General features: G+C 38.3%; 1 protein-coding gene across 16 annotated transcripts in view; it reads right to left on the bottom strand.

Annotated features, from left to right (window-relative positions):
• Positions 1-401: 401 nt before the first annotated feature.
• MYCBP2 (MYC binding protein 2) overlaps positions 402-17092 on the bottom strand; it is a 217510-nt gene continuing 200819 nt past the window's right edge. For all 16 annotated transcript variants that reach the window (XM_004577417.4, XM_058670592.1, XM_058670593.1 and 13 more), the window contains 10 exons: positions 15581-15682; positions 14041-14169; positions 13537-13669; positions 12004-12107; positions 11038-11226; positions 9787-9894; positions 7594-7803; positions 4431-4538; positions 3741-3906; positions 402-1249 (listed from right to left, as the gene is read on the bottom strand). In XM_004577417.4, the coding sequence (XP_004577474.2) occupies positions 1134-1249; positions 3741-3906; positions 4431-4538; positions 7594-7803; positions 9787-9894; positions 11038-11226; positions 12004-12107; positions 13537-13669; positions 14041-14169; positions 15581-15682 (1365 nt within the window). In that variant the 3' untranslated portion in view covers positions 402-1133. The remainder of the gene's footprint in view (positions 1250-3740; positions 3907-4430; positions 4539-7593; positions 7804-9786; positions 9895-11037; positions 11227-12003; positions 12108-13536; positions 13670-14040; positions 14170-15580; positions 15683-17092) is intronic.

Genomic DNA, 17092 nt, shown 5'->3' with positions numbered 1-17092 from the left:
TGGCTTTGGATCTACTTAACTTAAGTTATTGTAGTCATTTAAGGAGTGAACTAGATGATGGAAGACCTCTCTCTGTTTCTCCTCTGTAACTTTGCCTTTCAAATAAAATTTCTTTAAAAATCTTTAAAAATTGCTCAAAGACCTATTGGTTTAGTAGAATCTGATTAATTTCTAAAATATTTTCTTCTGCCTCTGGTGTAAGTTTATGAATATGTTAATGTATAGTCCGATCTACTTGAATTTAAGATTCTAATACTACACTTTATTACTACTCTTATTTTCCTGAGAAGAACTGATTGTGCTGTGTTGGTAAATAAATAATCTGACAAGGCAAACTGGATATATTTTAGATTTTAGAAGTGTTTAAACATTGTTCTCAAACAACATCTTACACAATTGTCAGACTTTATCACTGTATAAAAATGTACAGTGGTTTTATTGACATGTACATTCCAATATGTTTATAGCTGCAAGATAATGAGGCACACTCAGTATTGCACTTCATTAAAATTTCAGGCTCAAACTTAACCTAGAAGTTTAAATGAAACTGCATTGTAATTTAGTAATTCTTATACAGGACAAACATTGATATCTTTATATACAGTGTGATACTTATTACATTTATATGCTGTCCTAACACAATTTTTTTTTAAATAACAGTCTAGGAAATAAACCAGAATATTCCTCTTTCTTTTTAAATCCCTACCCGTGATGCAATTGTACAGGATTACAAAAAGGCAGTATACAATAAACAATGATTATTATTATTATTTTTGTTTTTGCTTAAAAGCCAGCATCATTCTTAGTCCATGGGCAAGGCGATTCTTTTTTGTTTTTTTAAATCAATTATCTATGAATGTCCAATGCTTCACAGGCCAGTGACGGTAACGGCCACATGCAAACACCTCACAAGTTTGATGTCTTGGTTCAAAAGAAGATAAACCAAAATAATGGGGAAACTGTCCATAGCAAGATTTATGTACAAGGTATTTGGCATCCTTCTTGCACTGTGAATGGTTCATCTTCATGTATGTACAAATGGTCCCGTCCTTATCCTGAGCAGAGTTCAAACTTCGCCGAATCCTCTGGCGGAAGAAGGCAACTTGTCTCTGTCAACAAAGGATCTGAGTGTTCTAAAAAGTGTGGGCGTTTCTGCACACTCCACAGCCCAGAGCAAACTCCTCCCCAGTTGGTGGATGGACAACATGGAGTGGACATTCAGTCCCTTCTAACTGCTTGCCTTTGGGACCTAGAGCAGGGTTGAAGGAAGCAAAGGAATATAATGAAGAGTTTACATGCACACGTGTATCTCAAAAGTTATCCAAGATGTAACATGACTATAGCTACCCAAATACAGAATTTTAGGACTTCAATTATCCTCTAACTACACTAGCAAAAATGTTAACCATAAAAAATTCAAGACAACAGACATGAAAACAGAGCAAGTAACTGGGTCCCTTACCTATACCATTCTGCCCCAGAGAGAAACACTGTATGCAACAGATCTTTTTCTATTAACAAACAAACTTGCTGTAAATAAATGACTTATGTAAGAGGTATATCATTTTAAAGCAAATAGCAATGAACCAAATGGTCATAAAAATCTTTCAATTTAGTCTAGTTAAAAATTATTCCAGATGCAAATGCTTTTCCATAAGTGAAAACAAATGTAAGTATAAATAAACCATTATCCTATCTTTGTTGAAGAAAAAGGCAAAACTGGTAAAATGACAAGACTGACTATTAGCATTATTTAAAAAAAGTTATCTGGGGGAAGGCATTTGGTCCAGCAATAAAGATGTTTCCTGTATTGGAGAGCTTGGGTTTTTGTCCAGGCTTTGCCTTCAAATCCAGCTTTCTGCTGGGAGGCAGGAGGCCTAATAACAGGATCCCTGATACGGAATGAGACACCTGGATTGAACCTCTGGCTTCTGGCTTTGGCCATTCTAACCCAGGTTGTTGCAGAGTGAACTGACAGATGAGAGCTGTCTATCTCTCAAATAAAATATACTAAAATTAAAAAACAAAAATTTAAGTATTTGAAGGGATATTAGCAGGAAAAACTGCAATCAACTCAGCTTAAAATTCAAACTGTAAAATAACATAAATTAGAATAATCTGGAAGAAGCCAAGATATTTTTTGATAATCAAACTAGGATTACAAAGCATACAAAATCTGTACTCCTCTATTGTCTAGTTATGTAAGACCAGTGTTGGTGTGGTTGATGAGGTTTTGTTTGCCATGCTATAATTCCCTACTGGAGTACTAGTTGAAGTCCTAACTGGAAAACCAGCAGAAGACAGCCCAGATGTTTGGGGCCATGCCACACACTGCCACTGTCTGGGTAATGAACCAACAGAAAATCCCACTGTCACCTCACCTTTCAAATCAATCAATCTTTAAAAGCCCCACAAAATAAACTAAGAAACTTATGTGCCTGCATCAAGCCATGAGCTTCCTATCATACTGAGTATTTTTGTTCCTTTATAAACAAGGAGCTTAACTGTTTCACGACTAGAGACGGAGTTTACACCGCAATGCTGAAGCCCTGCTTCACAGCACCAGGGATGGGAACAATGCTTTAGTTTTTTAGTCTGGCTTTCAATATAACACCTGTAAATTTTAATACACTTTGGGAGAAAAGCATCATAAGATCAGAAGGAACAACCTTATCCAGAACAACACGAAAGAAGTCCCATTTATCTCTTTGGGATTTAAAACATCTCTGATATATAAAGGGGAAATTATAAAACGGTGGTGTGTACAAAGATCCTGGCTTGACACAGTTTACGGGTCCATTAAGTATTAGCTATTATTACTAGCACTGAATAACAGTATATGGAGTCCTAGGGTAGAGGAATGACAGGTTCTTTAGAAGAGGATATTAAGCACATTAAGTGGTGCCCAACAACCTTTTTCACTGTCATCCAAGGGCACCTGCTCTACTATTTCACCTGGCTCCTTGCTCATGATGAGAACTCACATTCTCCATCATGCAGAAAGCCTTACATTTATAGAGGAGTCAAGGGATTCTTTTGCTTCTTTAGGCCACTTTGAATTGGGTATCCACCACTTAAAACAGTTTTCCGGGCCCGGCAGCGTGGCCTAGTGGCTAAAGTCCTCGCCTTGAACATGCCGGGATCCCATATGGGTACCGGTTCTAATCCTGGCAGCTCCACTTCCCTTCCAGTTCCCAGCTTGTGGCCTGGGAAAGCAGTTGAGGATGGCCCAAGGCTTTGGGACCCTGTTCCCGTGTGGGAGACGTGGAGGAAGTTCCTGGCTCCTGGCTTTGGATCGGCACAGCACCGGCCACTGCGGCTCACTTGGGGAGTGAATCATCAGACCGAAGATCTTCCTCTCTATCTCTCCTCCTCTCTGTATATATGACTTTGTAATAATAAATAAATAAATCTTTAAAAACAACAACAAAAACAGTTTTCCTTTAAACCTTAAATACAACTAGATGCCATACATTAGCATACCTTAAAAAGTGCATAGAATAATCATATTAAAAGTTCATTTACAAATATTTTGTATAGTAAATGTATACTGAATACTTTGAAATCCAAGCACAGGTTTTTCATTATGCACATTTTCCTATGTATTCAAAGCTAAAGTTATTGCTCCAGAAGTGTTTCTGCACCAAAATAGATTCTTATTTTTAAACTCTACTTTCCCAGGAAGTTTTTGAAGTATCTCTGGAGATCATAATTCTGATTCTAAAATATTGAAAGCATACCTGCAGGACAGTGCGGTAGTTCTTCCTTAGGAATGCTGGTCATTCTTTGAAAGTCATCATGACAAGCATTACAAAAATGTGTTGTTCCAAAACAGAAAAAGACAGCCACTGAGCAGCAATAGCGACATTTATATTCCAAAAAGTCTGTGCCATGTTTGGGACACATCTATACCAAAAAGAGAGGGAAAGATGGAAGATTACAGTGGGACTATCTCAATCTTGCTTGGGACAGTTATATGCATAGCTCATTATTATTTTGAGAACATACGAAGCTCACCAAAGCCCAGGCCACCTAGAGAAAGCCCCATGTTCTAAACGTATCTCTACCAGCTATTCAATTTCCTTGTGAGCATTTCCTGGTTTTGCTAGTTGGAAATTCATAATAGTTCATCCTTCAATTATATAGATAAAATGTGACGATTTCGTTGAAGAACAAACCTGAAAGTCTGACTGCTGACTTGAACATAATATGTTCATTTTTTCATTGTTCAAAGACAGTGATCATTTCATAGAAAAAAACTAGGAAATGAAAATATTCAAAAAATAACTCCAAAAATGGCATAATGTGCTAAAACCACCAGGAAACATCTTAGGGCAAAAACATGGTTTACATTTCTACCATATTGGTTACATTTTTTCTTGAAAAAACAACGAATGTTTCTGAACTATCTGATCACATGCTCCGCTCACCTGAGCCCTCGACACATCAGAGCAGGCACCACAGATGAGCTCTCTGGGGTCATAGTCATCTCCCTGCCCAGCTTCAGCATCACACCGAGCTTCACCACCAAAATAGGCCTAAAGAGAAATCAGGTTTAGATTTCAGCAAAAAAAGGACTCTGGCAGTAGTGACACACTATAGGTGAATTAGTCAGCTTTTTGTTACTTTAATTCAAATATCCCAGAGGAACTTCTCGGGAAAGAAAAGGCTTATTTTAGAATAAAACTGTAGGTTCATGATTCAAGAGTGGTTGGCCCCTTTAGTCTGGCATCTGGTCGCGGCTGGCAATGGCAAACACATATACGGGGACAATCTCACAGTAAGCCAGGAAGTAGAGGGATAACTGGGCTAAACCTGGTCTAAGTAATCACCTATACTGAGAACTACTTCCCAAGATCCCTATGACTTAAACTCCCACATTGGGCTCCTTTAATTTACCACTGTTGGATCAACCTACCATGCTAATTAAATGGTACTCCATGAACTTTTAACATGAGATTTTGGAATTCGAAAGCCTCATGAATTTGGGGAAACAAGTCTTGTTCAATTTATAACAAGGAACTGAAAGCACTGAATCCAAGACTAGGAGGTCTTAAAAAAAATACAACCATTATCTCTTTCAGTGCCAAGTGTATGCCCATAATGCTGACTTAGGGCAGAACTAAGAAACAAAGGAATTACAATTCTGGAAAGGATTCATGCTCATGTAGAGAGCTCAAACACAGTATTCTTAAAGCAGAGTAAAGAGGAACAGACAACATTCTGAATGAGTATAAAGTGTGGCATACTAGCTACATTTAAGTTGTAACAAAACCTGAGTAATTTCCTTATTTTGAAATATTAAACATATTCTTATATTGCTTTAAAGATTATACTTAGAATACATGGCTAGAAATTCCCAAATTCTAATGCTGTAAAACAAAAAATTAAAACAAGTTATTAGTGGAGAATAATGATACCAAAACCTGTGGGAAGGAGGAAAAAAATTTCAAGAACCTTCTGATCCTATTAACATTTTCAAAAAGAAAAATCAATTTTGATAATTCTATTTAGAATGCTACGCATGTTTATAAAGCTACATTATATCCAGGAACTCAAGCACATCCAACACAGGCACTTGAATAAATTATCACGATGGATGATTTATCACCTGTGTTTTCCCGGGGCACAAAATTAACTAGGCCAAGCAATTGGGACAATTTGCATGTGCACAATGTCCTACACTCTAAAAGCTATATCCCAGCTGAGAATAAACAAGCTGTGCACTAGAAAAGCAGGCCAAAAGACAGGTTTGTGGCCACTGATGCAGAGGTTATATATGGTCACCCACCAGCTAAATTTGGACCTAAAATGGTTTCCGTTGGTCTTGGGGGCCTACTGCTTATTTCAGATGTTTCAATCTGCTAAGACCTCTGCCTGGGTTCCTAACTGACAACCCTGTAGTAGCACAATATTCACTTCTGATGTTTAGCACACTGAACATGGCTATAACATTATTTGTAACAATGCAAGTTGCAGAAATATATATTAATGGCTATAGACTATCATCTACACATTCAGTCTTCCATTCATTATCGGTAGTTTTTTGCTGTTGTTGTAGTGGGCAACTATTCATTCTTTCAGTTACTCCTTCACTCATTAATTCATTCTCTAAAAGTACCAAGTATTGGAGACAGAAAAATGAAAGACACCTTTTTGTTTCAGGGAATTTATCAAGTTGGCAGAGGGGCCAATCTAAAATTGTAAAGGCAGGTACTACATAAAGAAAAAGAAATTTAAGCTGAATTCTTAAGTAGAATATGACAGATTTCACCGCATATATAAGAATGTGTGTATAGGGTTGGTGGTAATTGAGTAAAATGTTTGCTAGGAAGTAGCAAAGAGTGTACCATGGAGAATCTGTGTGATAGCTTGGGAATTAGACAGTAAGCAAATATGGTTGTATCTGGGGAGAATGTTGGAGCATGGAGCACAAATAGTAGCCAATCCGGAGTTGAGACCATAGAGGTGGATGGCGGCTATAGGATTACAAGCAGAATTAGACAAGACCTAGAAATACTAATCTACAACTAGCAGTGTTAATTATAAATGATGCAATGGATGGCTCAGCAACTGCACAGATGGAATCAGTAAGAAAGCTCCTGCTAATAACCAAAGATGGTGATTATGGTTGTTGAATAAAGGATTCAACAGAATTGGAGACACAACTGGCAGGACTTAGACATCAGGAGCCTCAAGGCTGATGAATATAATAAGACACAAATGTCTGGCAGCCAGTTTAATATTTGTATCCTAATGTCACATGACTTAAGATGGTCCTAATGGTGCTTTGCAGTGAGCAAAGCAAGGCATGGGTGTAGCAGGCATTGCCAAAAGTTAGGAGGCAAGAGTGGGAAAATACTATTTCAGGGATAAGTAAATAAAACGGAACCAGATGGAGTAAAAGACAAATGACATCAGGGAAGGAGGCAATGAAAAGGATACTGGTCTGAAAGGTAAGAATTTTAAGAATGATTAACATAATCAAACCAGAGAAGTTCATCTGATAAACAGTTGAATTGGGCAACAGGAGGTTGTGATATCTAGGAAGTAGTTTTTGTAGATAAACATCACTTATATTTTACAAAAAGTCCTTTTACATAAAAATTCAAAATAAAGTAAGTAAGTTCAATTTGAAACACTGTTAAGGGGCCAGTCTTGCAACACAGTGGTAAAGCTGCTGCCTAAGATGCCGGTATCCAACATGGGTGCCATTTAAAGTCCTGGCTGCTCCAACTCCAATCCAGCTCCCTGCTAATGTGCCTAGGAAGCAATGGAAGATGGCCCAAATTCTGGGCCCCGCAATCGAAGTAGGCAACTTGGACAAAGCTCCTGGTTCCTGATTTTGGATCAGTCCAGCTCAGGCCACTGTGGCCATCTGGGAGTGAATCAACAGATGGAGAATCTCTCTGAAATTCTGCTGTTCAAATAAATACATCTTTAATAGTAATAATAAAAATCCCACCATATCAAATTGTTTAGTTTTAACTTCAAACCTAAGATGTAACCAAAATGAGAAATGAACACATAAATTGACTTGCTTAAGTATATGGATACTCTAATTTTTAAAACACAGTATAACTTACAGCATACCTTTCGGCATTTGTAACAGACATAATACGCATATCTGTTCATGGCATAGCCAGCTGGATCATTATAAAACCTCACACCAGGCGTTGTGATAGCCTCACTCTTATGCAGACCTTCATATTCCAGCCTCATTAAGGCTTTTCTTCTGACATCCTCATAGAGTTCTTTGATTGGGTCAAGTAGGTCCTTTAATACTATATGGTTGATTTTGTTCTGAAATTTAAAAAGTTATATTCTTTAGCAGAATAATTAATCCAACAGACATTTAGAATGCCCCTAAGCACCAAGCATTGTATCAGGAGACAGCTTTTCAGTAAACATCTTCTAAATAAAAGGCTACTTAAAAATAATCTTGGAAGGGCCCGGTGAGGTGGCCTAGTGGCTAAAGTCCTCGCCTTGAATGCGTTGGGATCCCATATGGGCACTGGTTCTAATCCCAGTAGCTCCACTTCCCATCCAGCTCCCTGTTTGTGGCCTGGGAAAGCAGTCAAGGACAGCCCAAAGTCTTGGAACCCTGCACCCACGTGGGAGACCCAGAAGAGGATCTGGGCTTCTGGCTTCAGATTGGCATAGCACCAGCTGTTGCGGCCACTTGGGGAGTGAATCATCGGACAGAAGATCTTCCTCTCTGTCTCTCCTCCTCTCTGTATATCTGACTTCACAATAAAAAGTAAATCTTTAAAAATTGTTATGTATAACATGTTATGAATGTTATATGTTGTGTATAAACTAAAATTGAAATGTCAGTGAGGTGGTCACAGAAGGGGGCTAGGAACTCGCATTTACTTTTAACATATTGGTTACTCATTACTATGTCAATTAATTCCATAATGATGTAAATTTTTGCTGATGGTATGTTGGAGCTTTGAATTGACTGGGATGATACTCTGCTGGCTCTGTCTTCAGACCAGAAAGGGTATACCTAAGAACTTGACTGGACAATAAGATGCTGGACTCTATGTTTGGTATACGCTTGCAATGGGGGAATCTCAACTGAACTTGAGCTGTGGTTATGCAACAAGGTGGAGGAATCCACCATGGTGGGAGGGTTTGGGGAGGGGTGGGGAGAACCCAAGTACCTATGAAACTGTGTCACATAATACAATGTAATTAATGAATTAAAAATAATAAATAATAATTAATTAAACCTTAAAAAATAATCTTGGAAAAGTCCTTACATTCACGTATTTTCAAGGAATTAGGAAGGACACATAACAAACAGGGCACACAGGACCCAGTACATGAAAATCCCATTTTATTCCCTTCCCATTTCCTGGGTCTAAATGTATCTCTGGGTGCCTTAGCTCTTCAGAGAATAAAGCTCACGTGGCTGCCATAAATACAATATCTGCATACCCTTCCTCTGTTGGGGGTGAGTGGGTGTGCATGTCTGAGTGTGTGTGTGTGTTGCTTCCTCGGCAGGTAGTATTTTCTGTACCACTTTCAAGTATCTTTGCAAACTCTTAACTGTGACTCTCCTCTGTGGCATCCACATGAAAAGTGAAAATGAGATACCATAATCTTTTTTATTATTCCTCAATCTAAAAGAAATGATTGCATCCCCATGCTAAACTTCTCACACCAGCTTGCAATTATGAAGACAAAAAAAATCTAGAAAAGTTTAATAGGACAATAACAAAAGCAGTGAGGAAGGCACTGTCACATTTTTAAACAACTTTTTCAAGCCATTATTAGCTTGTCAAAACAACTTCCTACTCTGCTTAATACTCCTGCAGAGAAATGTACAGTTTTTTGCTTATTTAGCTCGCTCTCAAAGCACCTAATGGCACTGAAACTTTCCACTTCAGTCTTTGCTGGCAGGTGTCAGTGTCTACAGGCAGCTTCTTCCACCTGGTTGTTGACATGTGTCATGTGATCTGGACCCTCAGGAGGCCTGAAAGTAGTGATGCATAATGATGTTTAAATGAATTTGCCCATGTGAAACATTTAATGTAGCAAGCTTTTTTCCCAGTTTTCTCCTCCCCCCTTTAAAAATAAAGTCATACAAGCTTTTAATCAGTAGCTGTTTTCAAATGCACAATGGCAGCTAGACAGACTTATAAGATTCTCTGGCACCAGCTGGATGAGGAGGCTGCTACGTAAACTGGCAGGGCCACAGAGATGCTGACAGAAACTTATTTTTGAAAACAAAAAAGATGAAAATAAATAGTAGATAATTTTAGATTCCTGTTATACCTTGCAAATTGGACAAGATATAAATCCAAATGTTATCCTTGGACCAAGCCATCTGTTTTCCAACACTCGTCGACAGCACTGTAAGTGGAACACGTGACTGCAGTCCAGCTTAAAGAAAGAAATGAGAAGGAAGTAAACACATATGGTACTGATAAAAGCATCAACATATTTGGGCAAGGAGTCCATGTAAGGTTCTACTTAGACAAGCTAGGGGAAAATCTAGAAATAAAGATAATGAACTTTCATTATTTCATTATTATTTATGAGCCATTTTAAAAGCTTTCAGTTCTGGGCCTGGCATAGTAGCCTATTGGCTAAAGTCCTCGCCTTGCATGTCCAGGATTCCATACGGGCGCCTGTTCTACTCTGTTTGTGGTCTGGAAAAGCAGTCAAGGACAGCCCAAGCCTTGGGACCATGCACCCACGTGGGAGACCCAGAAGGGGCTTTGGGCTCTTATTTATGAACTATTTTAAAAGCTTTCAGTTCTGGGCCTGGCATAGTAGCCTATTGGCTAAAGTCCTCGCCTTGCATGTCCAGGATTCCATACGGGCGTCTGTTCTACTCCGTTTGTGGTCTGGAAAAGCAGTCAAGGACAGCCCAAGCCTTGGGACCATGCACCCACGTGGGAGACCCAGAAGGGGCTTTGGGCTCCTGGCTTCAGATTGGCTCAGCTCCAGCTATTGTGGCCATTTGCAGAGTGAATCAATGGACAGAAGATCTTCCTTTCTGTCTTGCCTCATCTGTGTGTATCTGACTTTCCAATAAAAATAAGTCTTAAAAAAACACCCTTCAGTTTTGATACAACCATTCATAGATTATTTAAGATAGTTTTGAGAAGACTCATTATTATGAACTCATAAGAATCGAAAATACACATAAACTGGTGAGTTAAACCCCTTATTTAGCAAATCCAGTATTCACTTCTATAATGTACAGAAATAATTGCTGCCAGGTATAGATCAATTATATAATGACTTGTAAAAATCATGTTGGACTTCAGAGATTCAGGAAAGACTACTTCTAGTATGTCTAAACTTCCCTCTCTTCTGAACATTTTGTATATATCTGGGTGACATGGGTTCATAAAAATCACAAGTGAAGTTGGTATGCACAATATCCAAAAAGAGACCATGAAGAGACAGAGGTTTTCTTTGAATCGCCTGGCAGATGTATATAACAGGACATTTTTGCCCTGTGACATAAAGAGAGACTTCTTCCCAGGGCTCAGACACGGCTAAAAGCCCAGCAACCTGAATGGCGGGGGCTGCGGAGAGGGCTTCGGTGAAACAGATCATGCACATGTCGTCTGCATCTTGCTTCAGGCTCGCGGCGTTTTTATCACAGCCATGTAGACAGGGCAGACAGTGCTCTTCATTTTTAACACCGCCACAGGGATGGCCACAAGGGTGGGTCTTACTACAGGCGATCTTGGCATACTCCTGTTAATGATGAACAATGAAGGCAGACAACGATCAAAAAGACAAACATTTTGGTAATTACATCTACTGTCTTCATGTCCTATGATTACTTTCCCACAGGAAGTAACTATTACAACCAGTAATAATAAAGCTATTTTTATTCATTGCTTGAGACACTTATAATAATTAGAAAAGTATTTTTCTTTCAATGTGATTTTAAAAAATTTACTACAGAGAAAGGAAATTCTGGCACAAAGCGAATTACAACTTTGATGCATTTCCTATCATGCCTTGCAAGCAGCACACATTCCTGATATATAATCTGTCAAATAGCACTCTTAACCTGACAAAACAGAAATTAAAAAACTACCTCTTGATATTTCAGCATTATCTAAATTTTAAAGATCTAGAAGTACTTAGAATGCATGAATGATGTAAAATCATATTTAGGACAAAGAATTATCAGATACAATAAATTTATTTTCAGGGATTAAGTGAATAAACTGTGGAAGAGGTGTAGCAAATATAGCCCACAATTTTTTTTAAGCTGTTTCTAGTATAAAATTAAGCATTCAATACACGTAATTGTGGAACTGGAGAAACAAAGAAATTCTAGTTTGGGCTCGAGAGGCTTATTTGTTTCATTCTCTAGCTTCTATGAAGTATTTAACTCTTGACAAAAGCAACAGAAAGATCGCAGTGGTGCTGAGCTAAGCTCTTACGTATACTAAGTCACGTGGGAATGGGTGTGTGTATTACTCCTCTCTGGGCTGGACTAACAGTACAACAGCAACTCACCTGGCAGTCTGCATCAGAACAGACGCTTCCAACTGCAGACAACTCCGTCCCACTCCTGGAACCACAGAAGCGGCATGCTTCAGAGCTGCTGGTAGTGGGTTTGCCTGATTTCAAGCAGAAAAAAAAGCCCTTTAGGTTATGTTTCTTGCATTTTTAATGGAGCTGATAATTCACAGAAAAGTAAACCATGTGTGGGTATCAGTCGACATTCCTGGGAAATCACCTGGCAGTTTCACACCTGAAGGGATGCAGCTGCCCTGATTAAAACTAAATTACCATCAAAAAACGAATAAAAGAAACTGAATATTTAACAAGGAAAGAAAGAAGGAACCAAAGATATGTCTCAAAGCAAATAAACTCCCAAATTACTTACTCACATTTTTTTCAGAAAAATAAACAGAAAAAGAGTAAATGACCAGCCAACTGAAGAGATGTGCAAGCCTCTTACTCCAAATACAGGATAGATAAAATGTAACAATAAAAATTAAAATGTATGGAATAAAAGAAAATAGTAATCCTCCAATGCTAACAAAACTATAAGACATAAAAGAAAGTCTATCATGAGAGTATGAAGCTTGAAAGTCAATATAATATTAATACACTGAATTGAGTAATAATTACAGGAAGCAGTATTTTTTAAAAGGGTAGCTCATGTCATAAATACAAGGACAGTTTGGTACTAGAACACCGATTAACATAATATAGGATAAATTACAGAAAAAATTTGGGGGCAGGGAACAAGACCACACCCTTGTAGCATGAAAAGACATTTATACCAAGTTAAATCTGCTCAGGTTTGTTATCACATCACCCCCCCCCCCCATATCAGCAATTGTTGTCAGACAAGTGGCAGGTGGCACAGGTGCTAAAAATGGAGAATTTGTAAGAGTCAATGCAACTTTAACCTTACTGCAGAAAAAAAGGCAAAATCTTGATGACATTATATCTTGGAGATACAAGTACATTAAATATACAGTTACTATCTGAATTGTATCTTCCCACCTTTAATATTATTTTGCTACTATAAATAGGGACAATAGCATTTCAAAAATCCTAGTAAAAAAAAAACAAACAAACAGATCTATGTCTCTGAAAAAATGTCACAAAACCTTACAGCCTTACAGAGAAACGAGATCCTAGGCTCACATGGTGCAGGAACTTGGTGTGAGGCTACAACCAGCACAGAGAAAGGACCTCAGGGGAGTGCATGCTGTCTGTGGAGACCCCCATTAGCGAGAGGCCTCCTTACGGCGCTCTGAAGATTGTCAGCCACGCGTGCCTTTTCACAACCACTCACTGAAGACACAGAGCTCCAGAGAGGGTAAATGACTAGATTCAGGTCACACAGCTAATTAGGGTTTCCTGATTTCCAGTCTAGAGCTCTTTTTGTCACAGAACACACTGTCTAATAAATAGACTTTGATCAATGATGTTATAATTAAATCTGAAAATAGCACTCAACTTTATTCATTTTATATGAGGTAACATCTGGTTTGGTCATAATGGATAGGCATGCTTGACTTGTCACTTTACCTGTGTGTTCTCGAAATTCCACCATAGCCTTCATTGTTTTTGAATCTGCCAGAGCCATCAACCAGAACAATTTGGTTCTACCACAACCTTCATGAAGGTCAACCTTGATAGCTTCTTCTTCTTCTTTAAATACCTATTGTTTCATTGAAACGAATGGGAAAATGCATTTATGCATTGCTCTGAAAGAGTACATATAAAACTATGTTATTCAACAGTAACACTGATTTCTACTTGTGGAGCTCCCTAGAAGGTTCCAGATATCCCAAACCTTCTTTTAATCTTCATAATACCCCCATTTTTAATGGGGAAAAATCAGTCTTGAAAAGAATAGTAAGTTGCTTAATTTACAGTTGAAAACAAGTGAGATATTTGGGGACTCAGCCAGGGTCCTTGATTTAAAATCTACTATACCATGCTGCTGTCCCACATTTATTTCAGAATTTACTGAATATATTTATTTCATGTTCCAAATACTGTTCTGATTATGAAGATAGAAATGTTCACCTGTCTTTGATGAGTTTTGGTTCGTCGATGGAGATGAAGGAATCTGTCACAGTCAGTACATAAATTCCCACAAACATTGCATAGAATGATAGCTGCAGTTTCACCATCATCATGGTTATCACACATAGGCTAAAGAGAGACAGTTTCACATTTAATATTAGATTAGCAAGAACATCTCAGACTATCACATCAGTCAGAGGTAATTTTTAAAAAATTAAACATTTCCTTTTTTTTTTGAAAGGCAGAATTACAGACAGAATGAGAGAGAGGAAGAGAATAAGAGATCTTCCATCTGCTGGTTCCCCCAAAAGGCTGCAACTGTAGGAGCTGAGCTGATCTGAAGCCAGGAGCCAGAAGCTTCTTCCAGGTCTCCCACATGGGTATGGAATCCAAGGACTTGAACCATCTCTGTTGCTTTCCAAGGCCATAAACAGGCAGCTGGATCAGAAGTGGCACAGTTAGGACTTGAAGCTCTCCAGAGATAGAAACTTAGCACACTACACCACGGTGCCAACCCCAATTGGACAAAATTTGTTTACAATAATAACAGATTGTTGCTCTGATGTCTATAAACAATTTAGAATATGGACATTCAACAGAATGGGGATTGACACTGTAGCAGAATGGGCTAAGCTGTAGTCTGTGACATCGGTATCCCACATCAGAGGCAAGGAGTGAGTCCTGACTGTTGTTCTGCTTCCAATCCAGCTCCTTGCTAAGGCACCTGGGAAAGCAGAGGAAGAAGGCGTAAGCACTTGGGCTCCTGTTAGCAATGTGGAAGACCCAGATGCAGTTCAGACTCCTGGCTTGGGTTTGGACCACTCCAGGCCATTATGGCCTGTGTCACTGTGATGATCTGGGGAATGAATCAGAAGATAAAAGCCTGCTGTTTCTTTCTATTATACTACTTCTCAAATGAATAAATAAATCTTTACAAAACACAAAACAGCGTGACGGCAAGTGTACCTAATTATAAATGTCTCAAAGCTTTAAATTCAATGATTAATGCGTCATGCAAGTTCAATGACTATTAAAATGCATACACAGATTTTGCTTAATGACTTAGATGTATTTTCCCTATTTTCTAAACATTCTGTAAGACAAATGAAAAGTAATTCCATTTGGAAATCCGATCAAACAAGAACATGCTGAGTGTATGTAAAGATTTTCCTTCTAAGAAATCTGGCCGTATCTACCACGTTCACTCGATGAAGGCATGTGAATAAGGGTGTCATATTGCCTCTATTACTGTGTTCCTTCCTATCTTAAGACCGATTACATTTAGCACAAAATCTAGACATAGAGCCAGAGTCAGACTGGAAACAAGAGCTGATACGATGGAAACATGACTCAGAAAGATTGCTTTTGTTTTTCTAATAAAAAAAAAATCTTAAAGTTTCTAACAGACTATGAAGAACCTGTGAGAAGCTTGACCAATGGAATATAATATTTGAAGAATTCCACTAATTGTACCTGTATTTACTAATTTTTAAAAGCAACAATATAGCTAACTTTGAGGAAAATTAGATTCTGATCTTACCATTTGCTTTTGTTGTCCATCCTTTCCCATCCATCTCCCAGAAGAGAGGCGGTCTACATGGTCCTGATCAAGAACACACAGTGAGGCCAGAGCAAGCCAGAGCTGTGGAAAGGCAACACAGTGACACTGATGATTAGCAGGAAAATCTTAGAAAACTCACAATTTACGACACATGACAGGACATCAATATATGATGGCTGAACTGGACCTGCACCTTCAGTGGCATTGAAGTGTTCCCACTGTGCCACCAGGCATACATGGTTGTTGCTGTGTTATGTGCACAGCATTTATCAAAATATTTAACAAAGACTTTCTCTGATGAACCACCCTGTCTTCTGCCTGGCACATGAAATTATTTTTTATTGGTCTAATACATAAGCAGCATATGAATAAGTCAACTTTCACATATAATAATTACCACATCAACACTTTCTGCATATTTTTCCATCTAGTACCATTGTCAGAGACATTAATTTCTAAATAAGATGATACAATGACTGTAACTTTGCAAAATACCATTGTACATATTAAATCCTTTTAGATATTAACAGTTCCTTATTAGCCTTTTTTTTCCAACAGGTCTAACACTGAACTTGGTGTACTTTTCCACAAGAGATATCAAACTTTAGAAAACTGTTCAAAAATAGTTAAACAATTTTCTGAGGCTAAAATGATAACCTTCAGTTTTCATTGATAGGAAATGGAAAATCACTAGGTTGACTCCACTTTAGGAAATGCACCGCATATCACTGGACATGGACAGGAAGTGATGGTGCAGCAGGTGGAAAAAGAAAAACCACACCATGTAAAAGAAGTGGAATTCAAAATAAAAGAGCAGAAGAACGAATAGTGGGAAAGGATTATTGCCAAGTACCTGCTTCAGATGTGAAATACTCACAGGCCTGATGGTACAGACTGGGTCTTCTCTATGGAAAGGTAAATTATCTTTTGTTTTCCAGACTTTTGGGGATTAACCCAAGAAATTTCTCCTAGTATTCACTCATTTCTAATGCTGTCATGCTGCCTTGTTTCAAGACCTCTTTTGGAAATGTCTGGGACAGGAAATCTCAGCATGTTAAAAGTTATTACGTGTGTCTCATCTGAGGAATACCACTTCCTCAACAATGCCATGCCAACCTGAGCAAGCACTTTCTTTCTTCAAAGTAAAACCCACAGACTAGTAGGAAAGCTATTGTACTCTGTGTTAGGGAAAAACTAGGTCATCAGGAAGGAGTAGTAAGGGCTTTGTCTTCGAAGGACTTTTGGTGTCTCACAGATTAATTCTGACACAGAACATCTGTGATGAGCTACGGCAATTAGGTCAAGAGAAAGCTAATACACAAGCACCCAATGTAATCTAGCCTGTACTAACCAATATATCCCTAGCATTCCTAACAGTTTAAAAAAAGAGAGAGATGCAGAACACATAACAGTGCGGAATAATGACCATGGTATTTAGCCCTTAATTGATAAACACTCTTTATATCTCTTCAAAGAATATCACATTTGACA

Source organism: Ochotona princeps, chromosome 12, assembly GCF_030435755.1.
Source record: "Ochotona princeps isolate mOchPri1 chromosome 12, mOchPri1.hap1, whole genome shotgun sequence".
Classification (NCBI taxonomy): domain Eukaryota; kingdom Metazoa; phylum Chordata; class Mammalia; order Lagomorpha; family Ochotonidae; genus Ochotona; species Ochotona princeps.
Note: the sequence above shows the minus strand (reverse complement) of the source record. Positions and strands in the feature narration are given on the sequence as shown.